The 20,327-nt window shown below is 42.9% G+C and overlaps 1 protein-coding gene and 1 long non-coding RNA gene across 2 annotated transcripts in view; one reads left to right on the forward strand and one right to left on the reverse strand.

Annotated features, from left to right (window-relative positions):
• Positions 1-374: 374 nt before the first annotated feature.
• LOC131584407 (uncharacterized) lies at positions 375-2,286 on the reverse strand. Its single transcript, XR_009278752.1, has 3 exons — positions 1,803-2,286; positions 1,568-1,697; positions 375-483 (listed from the first exon to the last, which is right to left on the reverse strand). It is a non-coding gene; the product is annotated as an uncharacterized LOC131584407 (long non-coding RNA).
• Positions 2,287-2,650: 364 nt separating this feature from the next.
• USP22 (ubiquitin specific peptidase 22) overlaps positions 2,651-20,327 on the forward strand; it is a 92,723-nt gene continuing 75,046 nt past the window's right edge. The window contains exon 1 of the mRNA XM_058849468.1: positions 2,651-3,374. Within this exon, the coding sequence (XP_058705451.1) occupies positions 3,249-3,374 (126 nt within the window). The 5' untranslated portion in view covers positions 2,651-3,248. The remainder of the gene's footprint in view (positions 3,375-20,327) is intronic.

The raw sequence follows: 20,327 nt of genomic DNA on the forward strand, positions 1-20,327 counted from the left end.
TCTGTAGAGTTGGAAGTTTTTATACTTCATAGGAAAGATTCTTCTGTCTTCACAGGACAGAAAGCAAAGTGTTAATGACACATGTAGAGTTTTGCCTCAGCCCCCCCAAATCAGGAGCTGGCCTCAAAAAATCTCAAAAGCCACTGTTTTCTACACTGTTCCAAAGTGGATTTTTACTCTGGTTCCAACTTACCACCAGAACCCCAAGTTGAATTTCTAGCGTAAATAAACCCCTTTTATGGAGAATAAGGTGCCAAGGAAAGCTTGGGGGAACTTTAAGTTTGAAAGGTAGCATCTGTACTTTGGAAATGTCCCCTCAGAGTTGATTTTTAAATTTCTACATTGCTGCCTTTGGGAAATGATAGTGGGTCTTACCAGGTGTGGTCCAGGATGGGTTCCTCCTTGTGGGTTCTTTGTGGCTCAGAGGATGCTCCTCAGCAGGGCCAGAAATCTCCAGGACAGTAATTAACTGTAATGATTATTCTGGAAGTGGCCAGAGAAACAGATCAGTACTTTTCCAAAGTACTCTTTGAGAGAGAACCACTAAAAAATGTAGGTGTTTCTTAAAACAATTGCGTTTAAACTCACAATTCTTGTTATTTCTGCAAAAGACACCACACCCTACAGGGAGCAAGCACAGGGACTCTGCAAGGCACAGAAATCTCCATGAAAACTTCAGAGTCTGCAGGACATCGAACATATGTATTGTCTCTTTGGTATCCTGTTTTTTCAGCAAGATGGACTTAAATTTCATTGGCAGAAGTTCTCTCTTTTATCTTTATCTCCTGTTTTGATGTGGTAGCCATGGAGAAAAGCCTCGGATTAGTAACAGTAGGTTGGTGCAGAATAAGAATAACTTTCTGCTTGTATTTAGACTGTAGCAATATCGGGGGCTTTGTTTAATTGGAAATATTGACAGAATAATTATTAGATGCTGCTAGGACACTAATCACCCATCCCTTCTATGCACCTTGAGCTGGCAATTCTTAACTTCCCTCTTTTCTGAGGGATGGTTAGGTGGTTTTTACAGGGGAGGGGCTGTCTCTCTCTGACTCCTCCTTTTGAAAACTGGTTAATTCTCCTGGAAGTTGGATTAACACAGGAAGGATGTGCAGCACCAATTCCTGTTCCCTTCCCAAGAGGTGTAGGCTGCACTGTGATGACTTAATAGGCCTAATAATTACATAGGGTCAAAGAGAGGGTACAGCCTCCCTCTAGATTCCACTCATAATCTTCTGAAACATTCAGTGCAATTTGTGTACACAGCAGGATAATCAGGCCCTCTCATGGCTCTTGGCATCTTTTTTTCCACCTGTGGGGCAGTTCCAGGTTTATCGTTTATCGCTGGAGCATAATCCCCAGACTGCATGGAAGAGGGATTTTTGGGAGAGGCTAATAAGCAGTGTGAGCCAGGAGATGCAACAATTACAGGTGTCTCACACAGAAGGACAGCGTGTCCTGCTGCTGCCTCAGCCTGAGGGCACAAACCCAGCCTCTTTTCTTAACCCTACTTTACCACCAAACCCAGCTATACACAAATCATAAAACTAAGTTTCCTACTACCTACTTTGATTTCTTTTTTAAACAGCAGCATCTCTGGAGGAAATGGAAAGTCCTCAGGTGTTTGTCACAAATTTTTTTATTTATTTCTTGCAAGCTGCAGCAGCAGGTCAGGAAACTGGACACTGTATGAAAATCTGCAAGGTGAAGATTTCAAGGTTAAAGCTTCTGAGGAATGTGATTAGCACGGACTGAAAAATGGGATTGGTGAAATAATGTGGTGGCACTTCACCACTTATTACCTTGTTGCATAGTGCTTGCAGTGCTTGTCTAAGAAGCCTCTGCAAAGCCTCAGGTCTCTCTCTTCAGAAACCACTGCTTAATTCCCACACTTTCCCTTTTGCCTCACTTCATTATGTAACCCTATAGTGTGTGTGGCATACAAGCTGAAAACTATGCACAGATTCCAACATTTTTCACTGTCTTCCCATTTCCTTGTATAGGAAAAAGCTGAAATAACACCAGTTCTGGTTATACACCGCTTTTGTTTCTTCCCTTATGGAAACAGCAGGATGCAGGCTGGCGATATAGAGGGACCATATATGGTCCTGGGAGCCCATCGGAGCGTGGCGCGGAGCTTCTCCCGGGAGCCCGGCGATCCCTCTCCCCTCAGGAGATCTCTCTCCCCTCAGGAAACCACTGAGGGAACAGCGAGAGCGGCACCAGCGGATGTGACAGCAGCGCAGGCTGCTCTGGGTGGGACCGCCCCCTCCGGGCCACCACCAATCTGCTCTCCGCTTGCAACGTGACTGACGCCGATTCCAACCAATCATATTGCCGCTCCCACCACATGGACCCCACCTCTTATCTCAGTTGGTCAGATAACCTGTCAATCGTCAGCGATGTCCCGCCTCTTTCCGGCGGGGGAAATGCTAGGTAGGAAGGGTGGAGGGGGAGAGAAGAAAGGGAAAGGAACCAATGAGACACTAGAGATGGGTGGATTGACAGATGAACGGACCAATCATCGCGCTCCTTCCCCCCGCCGCTCCTTCCCTCCCTCGCGGGCGGCGGGGCAGAGGGGGCGCTCCTCCCGCACCTTCCCCGTTGGTCTATCCCACTCCGGGCCGGGCGGGCTGGGTTGAGTGAGCGGCTCGGACCATTGCTCGCGGCGGGCGGGGGGGGCGCGGGCGAGGCGGAGGAGGAAGGAGCCGGCGAAGGAGGCGGGGGGGCGGTTTAAAGGGACAAGAGCCGTGCGGGCGCCGGCGGGGGAAGCCGGAGCGGCGGCGGGCGGGGACTCGCCTCCTTCCCCACACACGCCTGCTCGCACCGCGGCCGGGGTCGCCGCCGCCAGCGCCCCCATCCCCTCCCTTCCCCTCCGCCCGCCGCTTCCACAGCGGCCTCTATGAGGTAGAAGGGAGCGGCGGCCACTCCGGGGGCGGCAGCGGCCGCTACAGCCGCCGCCTCCTCCTTCTCCTCGCCTCAGAGCGCCCCATCTTTGTGTGTGCGGGAGAAGGGCGGGAGGGAGTGCGCGCTGCCCGCCCGCCGCGCTTTGTTCGGAGCCGGGGGGCCGTGGCGGAGCCCCGGCTCTATGTGCCAGCGGCTCCCCGGCGGCGGCGGCGTGAGGGGCCGGAGCCCCTGAGGGCGGGGGGGCCCCGGCCCGTGTCGGTGCTGCGGGGCGGGGGAAGGGGCCGGCTCGCTGCCCGCCGGCCCGGCCCGTGTGCGGGCGGATTGATGTGGGGGGGTCTGACATGAGTCCGCCGGCGGCCGGGTGCTGCCATGTGACCGGCTTCAAGGTGGAGAACTGGAAGCAGAACCTGCGGGCGATTTACCAGTGCTTCGTGTGGAGCGGCTCGGCCGAGACCAGGAAGCGCAAGGTACCGGGGGCGGCTCGCATCCACCCCCCTTCCCTTCCCTCCCTCCTTCCCTCCCTCCCCGACCCACCCGCCGCCGCCTCGGGGAGGGGACGGGTCCGGTCCCCCTCTAGCCCTCCCTCCTTCCCTCCCCACGGGGCAGGTGGGCCCGAGCTCCGGCACGCGGTCCTGGGGGGAGGGAGGAGGAAGCGCTCGGTGCCTCCGGGATGGCGACGGGGGGCACCGGGGATGGAAGAGGGAACCAGCCCCGGCGGGGCCTCCCTCGCTTGCCACCTGCCCCGGCGGCTTTTCCGCAGCGGGGCTGTTCCGCAGCGCCGCCGCTTCCTCCTCCTTCTCCTCCTCCTCCCGGAGGTTTCCCGGAATACCGGGGGGAGGGGAGGCCCGGGGCACCGGGCACGTCCGGCCTGTGGCGGAGCTTTGTGGAGCCCCGCGGGGCCGCGCCCGAGCTCGGGGGGCTGCGCGGAGCACAATGGCTGGGAGCGGGTCCCGACGCCGGGGGCTGCGGCTGGCTCGGTTATGTGTGTGTTTTTCCTTAAGAAAAAAAAAAAAAAAAAAAGCTGCTCGTGCTGATAATCCACTTGGAAAAGGGGATTCCTGCTCTGGTGGGGCGGGGGGAAGGAACTGGCTCAGCCTGGAGTACAGGGAAAGGCAGGAGGGGTTTGCTCAGGGAGCTGTTGGCGCCTGGGAAAAATCCCTGTAAGCCAGGTAAAAAGCAGGAAGAGTGCTTTTCCCTACCTATCTCCTATAATAACATCCTTACACACATGCATGTTTCTGGAGGGCTTCTCTCTGCACTGTGCAACTAATTACTGTTTTTCCCTAGAATCAACTAGTTTTTACTTCAAAGTGACTTGGCAGATTTCTGTCAGTCGTCGCATTGGTGACTGAGGAGGGGAAGGCAGCAGCTACACGGAGCAAAACTTGGGGTTTGGGACAGCATGGATTGTGTTTTTGTTGGAGCAACCCATTGAAAACTTTCTGATCCCCGTGCTTTGCATTAAGCTACTCAGCTTATTATTTGTAATAGAACTAGAGCATGAAGGATGGACTTAAAGGGTGAGGTGCCAAACCATTTTTCTGTGTTCAGTTCATGTTCTCGAGATAATCCAATTTCCCAAATTTTACCTAAAGAGGAAAAAATGGAATCTGAGAAGAAATACATTGTAAACTAATTTAATTATTTGATAGCCCTGCAAAATATGGCCAGACTTGTTCTTAAATATCTTGTAATTCCCTACAGGTCAGTATTATGAAGTATATTGGTCAAAATCTGGGTTTATTTAGCCTATAGCATGTTAAAATGCAAATTTGGATATAGTAGATGGTGCTTTCAACTTAAATGGAGAAAAAAATTGTATATGTGCTGTTGAAGTAAAAAATGGCAAGTGAGGTATGGAGGCGTCTCAGACAAATATAAAGCAAGTGCTGTGTGGAAGAATGAAAATAAAATTTCATTAGCAAAATTACCTTTTTCTAAATGTGGAGCATCCTGTGTAACCTGCATACCTCTTTTGTGCTGCAACAGCTTTTTCCTTCCGAAATCTAATGTAGGGATGTGTTCATCATTGCTTGAGAAAACAGCTGGAAATACAGAATATTCCGTTGTAATCAATCTGTTCTCACTTCCTCTTTGCACAACCAGGCTCATAAAGCAGAACAGGATTATTTCAAATTGTATTGTCAGCCCAGGGAAAATATCAGTTTTCCTAATACACACTAAAAATGTTTTCCCTTCCCCCCCTTTTTTCTTTTAAGCAGGTTCCCAGTATGAAAACAGTTGGGTTCCTGAATCCAGTCCACCTGAATTATGTGGGTGTACATGATCAATATAGGGGAACATTTTGGATAGTTAAAATGGGATTCAATGCCCTGTCTATGTTCGTAAGGATTGAAGAAAGTCTGTAAATGACAGTTATGGTACTTTATTCATCCCTTATGTATGTGCTCTTGAGACCTTCTTCCATGGAATGTTAATTCACTGAAATTCTCGGTTCATATGTATGCCTTACAGTTTTACATGAAAAATTAGAAAAATCATGTTTTCTGTTTGGTGGCATATTTATAGTCTAATAACTAGAAATAAAATTACCTAGATAGTCCATGTATCTGGAAAACAATCCTTTGTCCTTTAATAGTTTACATACACATATATTATGTATATGTGTATATATATATATATTCTAGGAGCAAGCTGCGACTCCTTAAGAATATCTGTTTATTGGTGAAGATTCTTCTTAATCCTAATCATCAAAATTATAAGGCTAAATTAAAGGTTTATTAACAAGTGATATTCTCTTTATTGCATGATCAAGGACTGTCACATTATATGTTTATCACAGGAAACATTCCATACGTATAATTGATCTTCATGGAAGGTACTGGGTAATTTAGCTGTTGTTCAGAAGAAGGTAGGTGTAAAAATGCCTTGGCTGTTGGTGAGAGCCAGATGTAAATGGTTCTGGTTCTAGAATGGTAACTACTATCCCTCCTAAGCCTGTCTTAAAAATCCAGGGAGCAGTGGGAACTGCAGGGGGCAGAAAGGGTCCATTCTCCTGCTGTACCTACACTGCGTTCTGCCTTGGCAGACCATTTTAGTGCTGTGCTATTTGGTTTTAATACGCACCTTTTCTGTGAATAAGCTTTTACGAGCTCCAGCTCGCAGTTCAGTTTGCTTTACAGCCAGTGCTTCGAGCAGAATGGCTCTAAAGCCTGGTTTATAGTGGGAAAGCTGTCTCCTGAACGTGTATTTCAATCCTCAGTCAGAACCAAGAGGTAATTATGTATGTCTTTGTAGGCGCTGGGATTCTGGTGAAGATTTTCGGAATGTGTTTGCACCCGAAGCGTTGGCTATGCCAGGATTTGAGCTGTCATCACGGTGCATTGTTGTATCCACATGGAGGAGTGAGGCTGTGACTTGCCTCATCTCACTGCATCTTGGCCAAACTCAAGTGCAGCTCTCGTACAAGCTGTTCTAGGCACAGGGCTTGCTGTGGTGTAATTGTGTTGCTGGTGGTGAAGCCTGAGCAAAGACAAAACTGTCACGCTGGAGAGTGGAACAGGAGAAGAGGGAGAAATCCGAAGACTGACTCTTGAAATTGTGGTTATTGTGATTAAAAGTTGGAGCTAGGTTTTAGGGCTTGTCTGCAAAGTGACCCAGAATTAGGGTGGACTGTCTCATTGTTGGGACTTTGACTTGTAACTCTTGATTGTTAATTTGTTAGAATCTGTTTAATAACCTGGTGGCAAAGCTTGTGTTTCTGTAGCTCATGGACTTTACCTTGAATATTTAGATGTGAAAATTACCTCACACTTAATTAAGTAGCACTCTAGAAGAGGTCCTTAAATTTGTCACCACTACTCCCCATTCAGGAATTACGGAGCAGACAGACGATGCTGAAAAGTCTTGTGCCAGACCTTCGTGTCAGCTTTTTCCATTTTTTCTGTAGGGTCACACTTGAAACACTTGGCTTATTCCTTTAGAATTACAGATGAGAAAAATCTGTTTTGCACTGCTGAAAGTAGCTTTTGTCCCCATCAGAGAGTAATTACACATGTAGATGTACTTTTGTGTTCAGGACTTGGTCAGTAATGGTTTCATTGCTGGAAGGGCAACTGAATTTATGATTAAATTCCCTCTTCATGGGCTATACACCTTGGAGGAAAACTGTCTCATTCTGAATGGTTCTTACTCTCACTGCCCTGAAAAGGCTCTTGATGATAAAAGTAAACTGGTCATTGTGACCACAGTTGTGATATGCATAAGGTTCTGTGTGGAATTTCAGAATGTTTGTTCAGTGTTTCAGCCAGTAGATCAAAGAATAATTGCCTGTCAGGGGCTGTGCACTCTCACTGACAGCAGCTGCATTCTGGCATATTTCTGCCTGTTTGAGAGCTTCTCTTGTTTTTCCCATTGTTCTCTCTTTACATGGGTCGTGCAGACCAATTGATCCTTTCAGATATGAAGAAACATTTGCTTCTATACGTGATGACTTTTTGTCAGGTATCATTCTCCCCATGAACTTGTGACTTCAGTGTGTGGCTCCTTGTAATATTTTGACAGATAATCAATTCTTAGACTTAAACATGAAATGACTTTGGTTCATTTCCTAACTTTCAAAGTAGAAAAAGCTTAAAATAACTGCCGTGTCATGTCTTCAGTAGTAAGTATTGTGGTTCACAGTCTAAATCAGTGTGTCATGTTCTTGCTAAAGTGACCTTGCAGTCTTCAGGGTAAGCTGCTGGTGGAACTTCTCATCTCGTGCCTGTTGAGGCAAGTTTTCTCCCCAAGGGCCTTGCCCCATGTACCTGTCCAGGAACAGGGAGGTGTTGCTTAGGTGATTTGCTTTGTACTGTAACAGATGGGTCAGGAACCTCACCAGGCTGTGCCACCTTCACAGGTTCGGTGTTTGGATTGCTTAAATTAATGAGGAAATCTTAGCTTGTTTTTCTTTAACGTTTTTAGCGTGTGCATCAAACTTCTGGATTGCAAATCCTGTGGAGCATTTGAAAGAGGAGTCCAGGATTCAAGAAGCATGTCTCTTTTTCAGCTGCGTACTCTGCTTTGGCTGCCTAAGTGAACTGTCTGATTGACTCAGGAAGGATGTTCTTCTTTGCCATGTGCTGTGGGAACTGCCTTCTCCCTGAAAGCCCATGAGAAGTGTCAAAGTCAACTGCAAGCTTCATTGTTCAGGAGGTCTCCAGTTTCATACCTGAGCAATCTTCCTTAGTTCTTAACCACTAAGGATTAAAAAGGTCCTTAGACCTGCTGAAGGTAATGTTTTCTTTCCTCTCAGTGTGAAGACACGACCTTTGGTGTGAGAGATACCCAGAGATGAGATTTTAGCTCTGTACCCAGCGGAGCAGTGTGTATGTGGGACATGCCAGACTGAGAATGCTCCACTGAGTTTATGTCTCTGCTGTTGAAGAACATAATACAAGACCTTCCTCTTCCTAGTGGTGCTAATCCCTATTTTGTATCCTGTACCATGATTTTTTAAAATTATTTATTGGTTTCTGGGCCAAGAATTAGGAATTAATTTTGCACCGTGAACTTGAAGGTAGCAATTCTTAAGTTGTGGGATCTGAACCATCAGGACTTCTCTGTTTTTTAACGTGGATAGTAAATGGAGTTTTCTCCCTACTTGTGTTGGTTCCCTGTTATAGGAAAGAAGATGGATCTGCACAAGCTGATGAAGGCAAAAATAGGGATATGTTGGGCAAGAGGGCTTATTTCTTTTCTTATGTAGTCTTATCAGCAGTCAAAGGTTTGCTCATAACCAAGCTGTTTGTCAGAGTAGTTCTAGCATCTCTTTAATTTTGTGTGCAGTCAATGATTTTATTCACTTAATGCTGAAAACTTTTAAATTGAAATGACAGCAAGTAGTGTGAAGGTGAGCAGGGTGGAATGGCATTGTATGATTTGCTGGACTATCTGTTCAGCTTTATTTTAAGCCATCAAAGCTTTAAACCCCAAACAAAGGTTAGGTGATAGCCTCATTTTTGTTTCGAGCCTTAATCTGTAGCGTTGAGGTGAAACCAGAGCTGCAAATTGCTTGTAAGCTCCTTTCATTTGAAGATTTTCAGTTTCAGTAAGTAGTGTAACAAATTTAGAGGCAAATGTTACTTACAGACTGGTAGTGGAAGTTTTCTGCTTGTGAATTGCTGACTTCCCTTCTCCTGAATTACTGCTCTGTGAATTGAGAAAAAAAAAAGTTTTCCTTTGGGATGGACTCTGGGGATCCTTCTTCCTAACAAATGCTCTTGCAGCTGTTAGTTTGATTCCCAATGGTGGCTGATTTGTTTAAACCAGAGAAAGATTAACTCGGTTTAAAACCTTGTGTTTCTTGCATTAAGCCAAGCACCTACAATTTTTCCTGTTCTTGTGCAGATCTATGAATTCTTATGAAGAAATTGGTTTCTTTTTGTCTTTTTCCTGGTAGATGCAGGGCTTTTTTAATTTTTTCTTTTCTTTTTATCAGCCATGCCTTTCTGTTTCACTTGACTGACAACTACTTTAAAACAATGGGTTTGGGTTTTTTATTACTCACATTTCCACGATTCTCCAAGTATTTGTAATGTGTCTGTAGCCCACAGCAGCGTCCAAGGTGAGGAGATACATCTGTCTTCTTATTATACATCAGGTATACTGGCATCAGGAGAAAGGTAGTTGGAAGGTGACCCACATGCATTTCACTGTCCTGTTCAAAACATAATTATATTTTTCCCCCACCATGCAAAGAGCCATTGTTAGAACATTTCTAGACTCGGACAGAAAGAGCTGCCTAGAGCCACTGTCTCCAGTCTCTTGTTAACCTATGGACAATGGAGCAAGTGAGTGAAATGTTATAATGACATTACAGTTTATTCTCTTATCCTGGACTGTGTTGTCAGCAAGCAGTGTTGGAGCGTAGGGAGAGCCATATGTTACCCGAGAGGCCTGAATTGGGAACCTTTCCTTAGCAGAAACAGTTCTAGAAGCTGATAGATCTGTTCTGACTGGATGAAAGCTCTGTCTTGGTAGTTGTATTCTCTTACATATTGATTTGGCAGTCCTTTATGTACACTTGGCTTAATTCAAGCTAAGAACTTTGCTGCATTAGCTGGTAATAGAATCAATGTTGTAATGAGTTACTCTTCACAAAATTAACCTGCATTCTGTTTGTTTCAAACCACGTTTTTTTCCAAGGAGTGGGACCACATAATGCAACTGGCCCAGCAGCTCAAGAACGATCTGTGGTTTCCTTTAGTGCTGGAGCAGCTGCCATGGTGCTGATCTTTCTTACTGAAGAGAAAGAATCATTTTATCTGTCTCGAGACCTATTTGAGGATCTGTAAAGTGAACTGTTACCAGACACCAGTTGACTCAAAGTAACCTGAGATTCACTTTATCAGTTGATAACTGATTAGCAGAAAGCAGTCTGTCCTGTCACATTCTTTTGTGTGTGGGATACAGCAAATACCCTACTTTAGATTTTCCATTTCTCTACTTAACTAGAATGTTCTTTAGGGTTTGGTTTTATTTTTTCTAAAATCTTGCAGTGATATGTAACGCTAATATAAAACCTATAATTTTTTTTGCTTGTCTCTGCTACTTTTAAAGTTGGTAAAGAGAACTTTTTCCCCTCCTCTTATTCTTCCTTTCCTGTGTTTAATGGAGCTTGAAATTAACGTGGTTCTTCTTGTCTACCTCTTGCATAGTATCACTGGTGATGTCAGCATATCCTTGGTGGGAAGTATATCCGTGAAGATCTTCAGTGCACTAAATTTGTCATTGAATAAAAAAAATGGATATTAGACAAGGTGAAACTCAAAAAAAAGAGGAAAAAAAGTAGGTATTGGTAACAATAGTTGATTTCAACACTACTTAAAATGTAGTGTCTTCTTAAGGTAACTATTGAGGCTAGTGCAAGTTTTCATATCCTGTCATGAATTCTGACATTAAACATGACAAATCTATTAAATATCCTCATATTCAAGGTAGTGGTGAGAGGCAGCTCAATAACTGACACTGCTTAGTAGGAAGTCTGAAGACAGAACTGGGATTTGACTGAGCTTAAATGGTTTTGTCCTTGTACCATGCTGGTTTTGCCATGGTTGGTTTGAACACACAGCTGAGCTCTTCTGCACATACACATAAGATGTGAAAATATAACTATTCATACATTCAGTGAGTTGTGTTTATGTAGAATTAAGATGCAGATATTCTTAATCTGCATTTCACTCAAGAGAACATTGGAATATCTCCTCTTTGTCATTAGTGCCTTCATCTGGAGTTCTGTGTTGCAGCTCTTCCCTAGTATATTAAACCAAGTTTTCATCCATGTATTAATACATAGTTTAAAAAGTAGTATATTCAAAAATCACCTAGTTATTAGTCCCTTTCTTTTTCTTAAACACATAAAAGAGCCTGCAGTGTTTGACTGTAGTTTAGTGATGGAGATGATGGAGTATCAAACACCCATGTGGCACTGAGTTCCATTTGCCTCGCTTGTCACTCAGAAGTTCATGCATCCAAGTAGCCTCTTTTAAATAGGGTTTGGCTTTGGATTCATCTCACTGAATTGACTGCCAGGGCTTTTATATGTATGTTTTGCTTCTGTTTTTAAAGGGCTTTTGTTTTTGCATCAAGTACAGACTTGAATTACTTCAGTGTTTATCAGCACAAGAAGAGAAAGCAGCAATTTATAAGCTTTATTTTTGCCTACCTCCCCCTTGCCAACTTCTATTTAGAAAGTATCTTTCTCTCCTTGTGTCTTTGTACAACCTGATGTTATTTCACAAAGTTTGTCTAATTACAGTTTGTGCTTGTGTCCTCTGCAATCAGCCTCGTTATTGCATTGCAAGTCAGATTTGAAGGGACCTTGTCTACAATATACTTGGTAAATAAAGGTGAGATTTATTGCACAGCAGATGTATGACAGCTCAGTAAGTGCAGACAGCTGAGATAGCTGACTGATTTCAGTACCTCGTTTGTGTTAGGTGAGCCTTTGTGACCCTCTGCCCTCCAGGGACAAATGCAAAATTTGTCTTAAGCTTTTATGTTTTTCTTTGCTGTGCTTCATTATTTTCATATTACTGCTCAGTTTTGCTCTTAAATGGATCTCTGTCCTGTTGGCAGCTGGTGACCAGGGTGAAGCTCTATTCACAGTGACTTCTGTGCATTGCTAACTTCTGCCATGTTCTCTCAGTGAGCATCCCCTCCTGACAGCTTATCATTGGATGTGTTTATCTGCATGATGAACACTCGGTTCTTTGGTCACTCATGATTACATTTTGTGTTCTTGGTTGTGGGATGATCTTGATGTGGAGAACAGGATGAGAAATGCCATGAAAATAGTTTCAAGAGTTCCTGCAGTTCTGTGCATGAAGAGGAACAAGACTCCTCTGTCATGATGAGCCTGTTCCCTAAGGAAATTTATCTTATACCGTGTTCAGCATAATTTTATCTCGCTGTCCTTCGTGATGTATTTCCTTGTTGCATAGTAGTTCTGCTACTTAGAAGTTTCCTTGCTATGCAAATTCCTGAGTTATCCCAATAAATTAAATTTCTTTTCTGCATCTCTTTGTAATAATTAGGTCCTTATTGAGAAGTTTTGGGGAGTAGGAGATGTTTTCTTTGTCAGTCTTAGGCTGTGTACTGCAAAAATCTGACTGTAGAAAACCAGAATTCCAATTTTGCAGTAACCTGAAGAATTACTTTATTACAATTCTTTGTAAATCAAGCAGTTCAACTCTAAGCACGTTGTACCTGTACATTGAAACGGGCAGACAAGTTGTTTTATGCAGTGGTGAAAAGGATGTTAAGGAGAAGTTAGCAAATCTGACAAGTTTTGAAATCTTGAATTGAAATTTGAAAACTAGTTAAAGATATGGGTTCCAGTGAGACACAAATACATGATGGTATTGGTAGATGGTTTGGGTGAGAAGAATGGTAGATTAAATATTGCCTGTCCTTTACCTCAGTGGCAGAGAAAAGCAAGAGATGTGAAATTTGGACCTTTCTGTGCACTATCATGGAGACTGGTGAGTGAGGAACATGAAATCCAGCTCTTCAGCTGTGGATGAGCAAGTGTCTTTCCTTAACAGTGTAAGGAAATTCCAGCTCTGAGCTGCACGTTCCTGCTATTTTACCATTGCTGTGTCATGTTTGTGTGATTGTGCCATGAACCAGAAGGAGTGGGTAAAGATGAAAATTATTTTTTTCCTCCTCTTACTGATATTTCACCAACCTGAGTAGTGACACTGAGAGGCTGCCTGTGACAGCCTGAATAATAACTGCTGCTGTGCTCTGGACTGTGCCAATGACAGACCATGTGTGCTGTGACCACCTAATGGTGGCTTCTTCTGTAAAGGTTTTCTAATTACTGACTCCATCCAAAGGAACCTCTGTTAGTGCTGCCAGTGGTGTGTTTTTACCTGCTGTTCTCACAGGTGATGTACTGGCGTGTGCTCAGCCTGATACATGAAACTTGTCTTATGTCTGCAATTGTTGGAACTTACTCCTGTATGCAAATGTTACCCCAGTTTCCTTGTGAAAAATAAATGAATCAGGGAGTGTAGAATGCCTGTAATCTGTGATCAGCTATTACAGCAAATCCACTTTTCATATTATGTTTAATTTAAGGAAATGAATAGTGTTTTTGTCCCTCTTTAAATAGACCCATCTCTAAGTTAACATTTCTGTCTTTTATAATCAAACCTCTAGTAAACTAACCTAACTTTTTTTTTGTTGGTTTAAAGCATGTGGTCATGGGGCATGTGCCTAGATCATGCTTCTGCTGCATGTAGTTGAGGATGATGGGATAATGGGACTGTAAATTATCTCTTTATGGTGCTGGTTTTCCTCTGGCCTCCTCCCTTGTGCAGTGTAGAGCAGCCCCAAGGCTGTTCTGAGCGGTGCCAGCTGGCTGGAGCCCTGGGGGCCGCTGTGCCAGATGGAGACAGCAGCACTCCAGTGAAAGCCAAATGTGCTTCCCGGGGTCGTGGAGAGGTGCAGCCTCTGCAACCCCGCCAGGGATCCCTGGGCAAGAGCTGCCCTGGGACTCAGTTACTCCTGTGCTGGTGCAGCCACGGAAAGGACTGGGCTGGGGCATCTGTCGGGCCTTTTTGTTAGAGTAGATTCATAATACAGTATTCAGCTATTAAACATTTTCATTGTGTTAGCATCTCCTTTTTCCTAGTTCATGCTTCTGTACTGTGTCTGTGAAATGTTCAATTCTGTAGCATGTACAGATGCTCAGTACTGAGACAGATTTTTTCAATTTGATTAAGTGTGGTGGTTCCTGATGCGTTGTCCTGGTTTTTTTCCAGTCTAACGAAAAATGCAGTTATCCATAAGATACTCAGACTAAAAAAAGCTTATTAATGCTTTAGCTTTAGTTTTTTATTTTTGTTTAATTTTTATTTTTTCATTAAAATGAAACAAAACCCCAAACCCTTCATTCCACTGTCTAAAATGACAACTTCAGATATGCTCAAAAATAAAAGCAGAAGTTTTAATCCCTTCATTTGCCTAATGTTGGCTTTATAGTTTTTAGTGAAAAAAAATCTATTTCTTAGAATACCATTGAAATTGGTTATTGATGTTTCTGCATTGTATTCAGCCCTGTTGCTTTTTGTGTAGTCCAGAACAATCTCAGTATAGCATAACCTCATCTGTACAAGATGTACCCCACAAAACCCATATGTTTGAATATTCCCATCTTGTGGAGATGAGGACAATAAATGGGTGAAACTCTTCGAAGAATCCAATTCCCTGGTGGCTGCTCAAACAGATTTGTTTTGTAGAGGAGCTGAGATAGACCAGCCTACCCAGTGTTTCTTCACTCTCTTGACCCAGAGGGCTTTGTTCTTATTGACCCATTAATGCAGCTCACACTTCTAATCCAGCAGCCCAAAATAGCTGCCAAGCCTGGATTTTACTGTGTGGCATTTGCTGCACAGGTAGTTTGTATAACCCACCATGCAGAAATGTAGCTGAAAACCCCTCTGAGCTGAGGCACATGAGACTATTTTTGTGCAGATATTTCAACTGTCTGATTTAAATAAGGTAATAAACTCAACTTGGATTATTGGAAGAACAATATATTTTGAGTCAATTCTCCCCGTCAGTCTCCAGAACTGTTGGATATGAGTAGGAATAGGGAAGGAAGGATGTGCCTTGTAGCTCCCTTGCCCTAATGATTGTGCTAGAGGAGTGAACTACAAGGAGAATGGACCACAGAAAGTGGTAGTTACCATATTCCAGCCTAAATAGTATTTATCTCTGCTCTTGAAGACAGAACGATGGTGTTTCTGTTATCTCTTACGAGGTTTGGGAGTGATTGTTCAGGCTGGTATTTGCAAGGCAAGTGATTTAAGGCTGAGTCTATCCTGAAGGACGCACCAGCTTGAAGTAATGAAGCAGTGGGAGGAAATGTATGGTGAGAAATAATTTAAAGGCTTTAGATGCATTTCCCTGATTTCTTTGCAAAGTAGATTTTTTCAAAGTGACCTTCAGTTGCAGGAACTGTTTCTACTCAGTGTGTGCTCTTCTTTGCTGCACAATATTTTTGTTACCTTTTTACTTGGTAAAGCTTCAAATCGAGGGGAATTGGAGGTAATTTCCAAGCAAGGTTGTAAAGGACTTGTAATAGATAGCTTCCTTACAAAATTCTCAACACATACTGTTCTCTTAATTCTTTCTTTTGCAGGTGTGTTGTGTCTACCTAGAGCTATCTGAAATAAATTTCACAATTTTTCTTGAAAAGCTTTTCCATTTCTCAAGCAGAAAGCTGTGTTCTATGTAAATCCTTGCTGAGTGTGAGGCCTGCAAGACTGTTCCTATCAATTTAAATACTTTTATATACAGCTACTATTTATAGTGAATTAGTTTTCTTTCAAGACATTAAATCCTTTTGTCCTGCTCTTCCTCAGTGCTGAATCCCTTAACCTCACCAATTCATGTGTTTCAACTCATACTGCTTAACTTCTTAAAGTATTTCCTTCAAGTTAAGGTCTTGAAAGTAGAACACATAATATGTGAAATCAACCCTTAACAGCATTAATGTACTTTTCTTCTGGTTCATGAAGCAAAGTTCCATTAGAATTGAAATCGATGATTGGTGGAATCTCCAAACTGTTTATTGAAAAAAATAAGGCAAACCAAATCAAAGAGCAGAAGTCATGCTTTATAGTCCCATCAATTCTACAGAGCAAAAGAAGGTCTGAGTGTGGTTAGTATTCAAGTTGGAAAGAGATTCCACTACGTTTTCTTCAGCTTTGTGTCCTTCATTACTTCTGCAGTTTCTGGTTTAAGAACTTGTGGTAAGGAGCTTTGGTTCCAGGTTTCTTCTTTTTGTGATCAGTTAGCTGGAAAAGTGGAATGGATGACCAGGAGTTGTCTTCTTTGCAGAGATGGTTTTTGATGTAATTTCTTCTCCAACCTTCCAGTGAGGCCAAAGCTGTTTTTGAACCTGCCCTTAACTCACAAGTTATGGTGAGTTCTGCTGCAGAGCACACAAGACTGACCAACTTTGTAATGTCCTGAGTTGGACTCAGTCATCACACCAAGCTTTCAGAGCCACTTATTTCATATCAAATTGGTTTGATTGGATGTTTCAGTGGTTTTGTGTTAAGCAGGGGGAGTCTGGTGCATTGTTTCCCAATTTTTATTCTGTATCTGTTCTTTGCAGCACATCCTCTGTGACTGACAGTACCTTGTTTTCAATGGCTACTTTTTTATTTTTTCTTCCATACCATGACTTTTCCTTCGTGTTCCTACTTCTCTGCCTTTTTCCCTAGAAATTATCTGTTTGTTTACAGTTTAGACAAATACCTACATTTCTGTGCTCCTAATTTTTTAACGTGAGGCCACCCTTTCAAGCCTAAGCATGGAGCACTACTCCTGACACAGAGTCTGAGCAGACTGTTCCTCATGCCAAGGTTGTAAGTGTTAATCTTGCTGCAGACTGGGGTGATAATTCATTGCTGTCACAGCAACACATGCTGAAAGTTGCTTCTTGCCAGATTTGTTGGCTATATGCTACACTAGAGAAAATTATTTCAAGAGTCTTATTGCATAGCCAGATGCTGCAGAACTCGTGCAATCAACCTCCCCTCCCCCCTTTTTATGGCTGTTCTGACTTTAGGGAGGAAAAACTATTATATACTGAAACACATTCCTGTGTAACACTAGTGAAGATGTGGATGAACTTCTGATTGTGGCTAATATTTCTGGTTATTCTTGTAGTGAAGTTCTGGTTTGTGTTCAGGATAAAAAGGACAGAAAGCTTTTAAGGTAGGATGAGGGGAATTTAAAAAGGAAATTATCAGTGTCTCCCTTGCTGTTTCAGTTGTGTTCTCTGCCACAGTTGGGTGCTATGGAAATTCTGTGTTTTCTTTAAGAGCTAGTGACTAGGTTGGCTCAATTCTGAAGAGCTGAAGCCTCTGCCATCTGTATCCTTAGGATCTTCCAAAAGGAGGAGAACCTTTGTGAACTCTGCATACAATATCATTGTATATTGGCACTGGCCTAACGATGATGATTGGTTTAGTTATATCTGAAATGTAGAGCCCTGAAGAGGAAAATAAGTGGGTTTTTGGTACAGCATCTGAATTCCCCATAACAACTTAACATTTACTCTTACATACATGCTGTAGAAAAATGCAAGTTACATAGATTTTTTGCAAGGTATCCCTTACATTTTGGGCATGGTGGGGTCTGATTACTAGGGAGGTGAGATTTGACTGTTTAGTTACACAGAAATACACTTTTCCCAGTGTATTTCCAGCATAACTCTCATCCAGTGGCTGGGCATTGTGTCACCAATAATTTTATCCTCTCTTGTATTTTAAGAGAAGGTGCCATAGAAGTTATATTATCATGAACACGTTCCCATAGGACAAAATCCAGGTAAAAATGCAGTGTTGGAGTTTATTATTATCCACACATTGTGTGTCATGCAGCGCTCCCCTGCTTTTCATTCCTTGTGCCTCAATTCTTTGCACTTCCAGATCACAGGAAACACTGCCCTGAAAATCAGAACTAGGAAGGGCTTTTAGACCTGAGCAAATCACCTCTTTGCTTAGCAGGGAGAGCTTTTCAGCAATTTAAGGTACTCAGAGAAGGCCTGAGGCCTCAATGCTCTCAAATGCTTTTTTTAATCCTGCTGTAAAGCAAAAGGCCATATATTTGTCCCCAAAACACCAACCATGTTAATAACTATGGAGACAAAGCAAGAGATCAGGACTAGAAATCTGTACTGGCTCTCATGGAATATTTTTGCTCTAATCTATGTGAGATTACTGGTGATTTGCAATTGTAATACTCTCCTGAAGAATCCCTTGCTTTTGCTTCAAGCTCTTTACTGGTTTTTCAAGTGCAATATACCAAGGAAGTTCTGGCTTTTGTTCAGATAAAAGACTTTATAATTCACTTTCTCCCTTATTCCCGTGTTTCCCCTTACCCCGCCCTATCCCCAGTGTTGTGGTTTGAGTTTCAGCCTTTCATTTTTCCACGTACAGGGGCTTTAAGAGCCCTGACAGTTCCTGTTGCTGGGGTAGCCTGTGCAGCTCTGGGGAGCTGAGGGGAGAAGGGTTGAGTTCCCTGTTCTGTGGCTGGCCTCCACTGCCACATCCAAATGATGGATTGGGGCTCAATCTGTGCATTATGGATGTTGAATTTATTCCTGGTACCATTTCCGTGCAGGAACAGGAATTTGTTTAGAACAAATTGACAGATGAATTCTCTGTTCTTACCAACATTCAGATTGCACTGTGGTTATTTTTAATAGCAAATACAATGTATTCTTTTTTTTTTTTTTTCTTTTTTTCTTTTTAGCAATGCCAAGCACACACAAATGTCTGCTGCTATGTTATCTTTGGTGAGGGATTTGGAGCTTTGATGAGCTGCTGTATATCAGCTAATGTTTTCCCTAAGTGTTGGTGAGTCTGTCTGAGTTTTGGAAGCTGGGACAGGCTAGATCCATGGAAGAATGTGCAAAAATGTGTCTAATCTGCCAAAGATGATTTGTTAGTAGGATCAGGGCAATAAATAATTAAAAGTTTCTGAAAACTGTTAAGGTTTGTGTGATATGGAGGAAAATACGAGGAAAACAAATGATAAATACATTACTTCCCTCTTTCCCTGTGAGACTGCAGTATGAGATCTTCAAGTCCAGCTATTCCCTCCTCCCAAATTCAGTTACTCAGTTGGGAGACAAGAAGTGCTAAGTTGATCTCTTTGCTTGAACTGATTGATTTCAGACTTCAGTCATTTACAGCTTTGGGGCAGAGCTTGTGGAGTCCTACCTTGTGATGATGTTTTCCTGTTGGAATGCAATGTGGTAACTCGTGAGATTGCATCAGATGGATTCCCTGTTTAGGGGGAAGCTGTGGATTCCAGCAGAGCGTTTCCATGTTCATTTGGGGAGAAAACTGAAATTGAGAAGGGAAGGCAGGACCCACAGAGCCTTTGCTGCTGTCAGAACATTGGCTTATTTGGCTTCTCTGTAATTCTGTCTTCAGCTTGATAGAAATAATTACCTTCTAACAACAAAAAAGCTTTCAGTTTCTGTATAGAAAGTAACTACATGGAAAATAATGAGAGATGGAAGCCTTGTACAACATCTCATACAAAGTGAGGGAAGGTGGAAGAGTTGGAGGCAAAGCCTCTTTGGTTTGGATGGGGAGATGATGAGGGAAGAATATTTTTAATATGTTAAGTTGTTGGGGAAACCCCTGAAAAGTGAGGATATGGCAGGGAATTCCCTAATAACTGCCTACTTGAGTGTGGTAGAACAACCCAGAGTTCTGTTCAGGTGTAGTGATCCCTCCAGACCTTAAGGAAGAAATGGGATTTCAGGCTGATTCTGTCAAGGTGGTGTTTGGTGGTACAGCTGATTCTGCCCATCCCAGCAATGTGTTCTGAACACGATTGTTAACATGAGGCCTTGGCACAGACACTGTTGGCCAAGTTTGATTTCCCTGAAGGACATTGTGAAGTCAGCAGAAATTACAGTGTAGACTCAGCTCAGAGGGAAGTTACAGCTCTTCCCTGTGGATGGACCTTCTTGCTTTTTTGTCCCTTTTTTTAATGCATATATTAAAATTCAAATTTAAAACCACATAACAAAGAAACTTTCTATCAGTCTGAAACCCAAAACCCTTTCACTTGGTGCTGTAGCAGCATGTAAGATTTCTTGGTTGTACCAATACTCCTTTTTCTTGGACAGTCTTGAAGTAGCATATTGGCTGATGGGAAGCCAGTTGGAAATGAGAACTCTTTTCTTCAACTGAAGAACCAAACGAGTATATCTTTAAGTCCCTCAAAAGCACTGCTCATGGTATCTAATGTCTGTTAATCATTTCTTAGGAGAAATTATGGAAATTTTACTCAATGCACTAATTCTCTACAGTGTTTCTAATTACTCCATTGATTTTTTTGAAGCGTAGATTTGTGTAAAGGAACACTGGGGT

Source organism: Poecile atricapillus, chromosome 14, assembly GCF_030490865.1.
Source record: "Poecile atricapillus isolate bPoeAtr1 chromosome 14, bPoeAtr1.hap1, whole genome shotgun sequence".
NCBI classification, from domain to species: Eukaryota; Metazoa; Chordata; class Aves; order Passeriformes; family Paridae; genus Poecile; species Poecile atricapillus.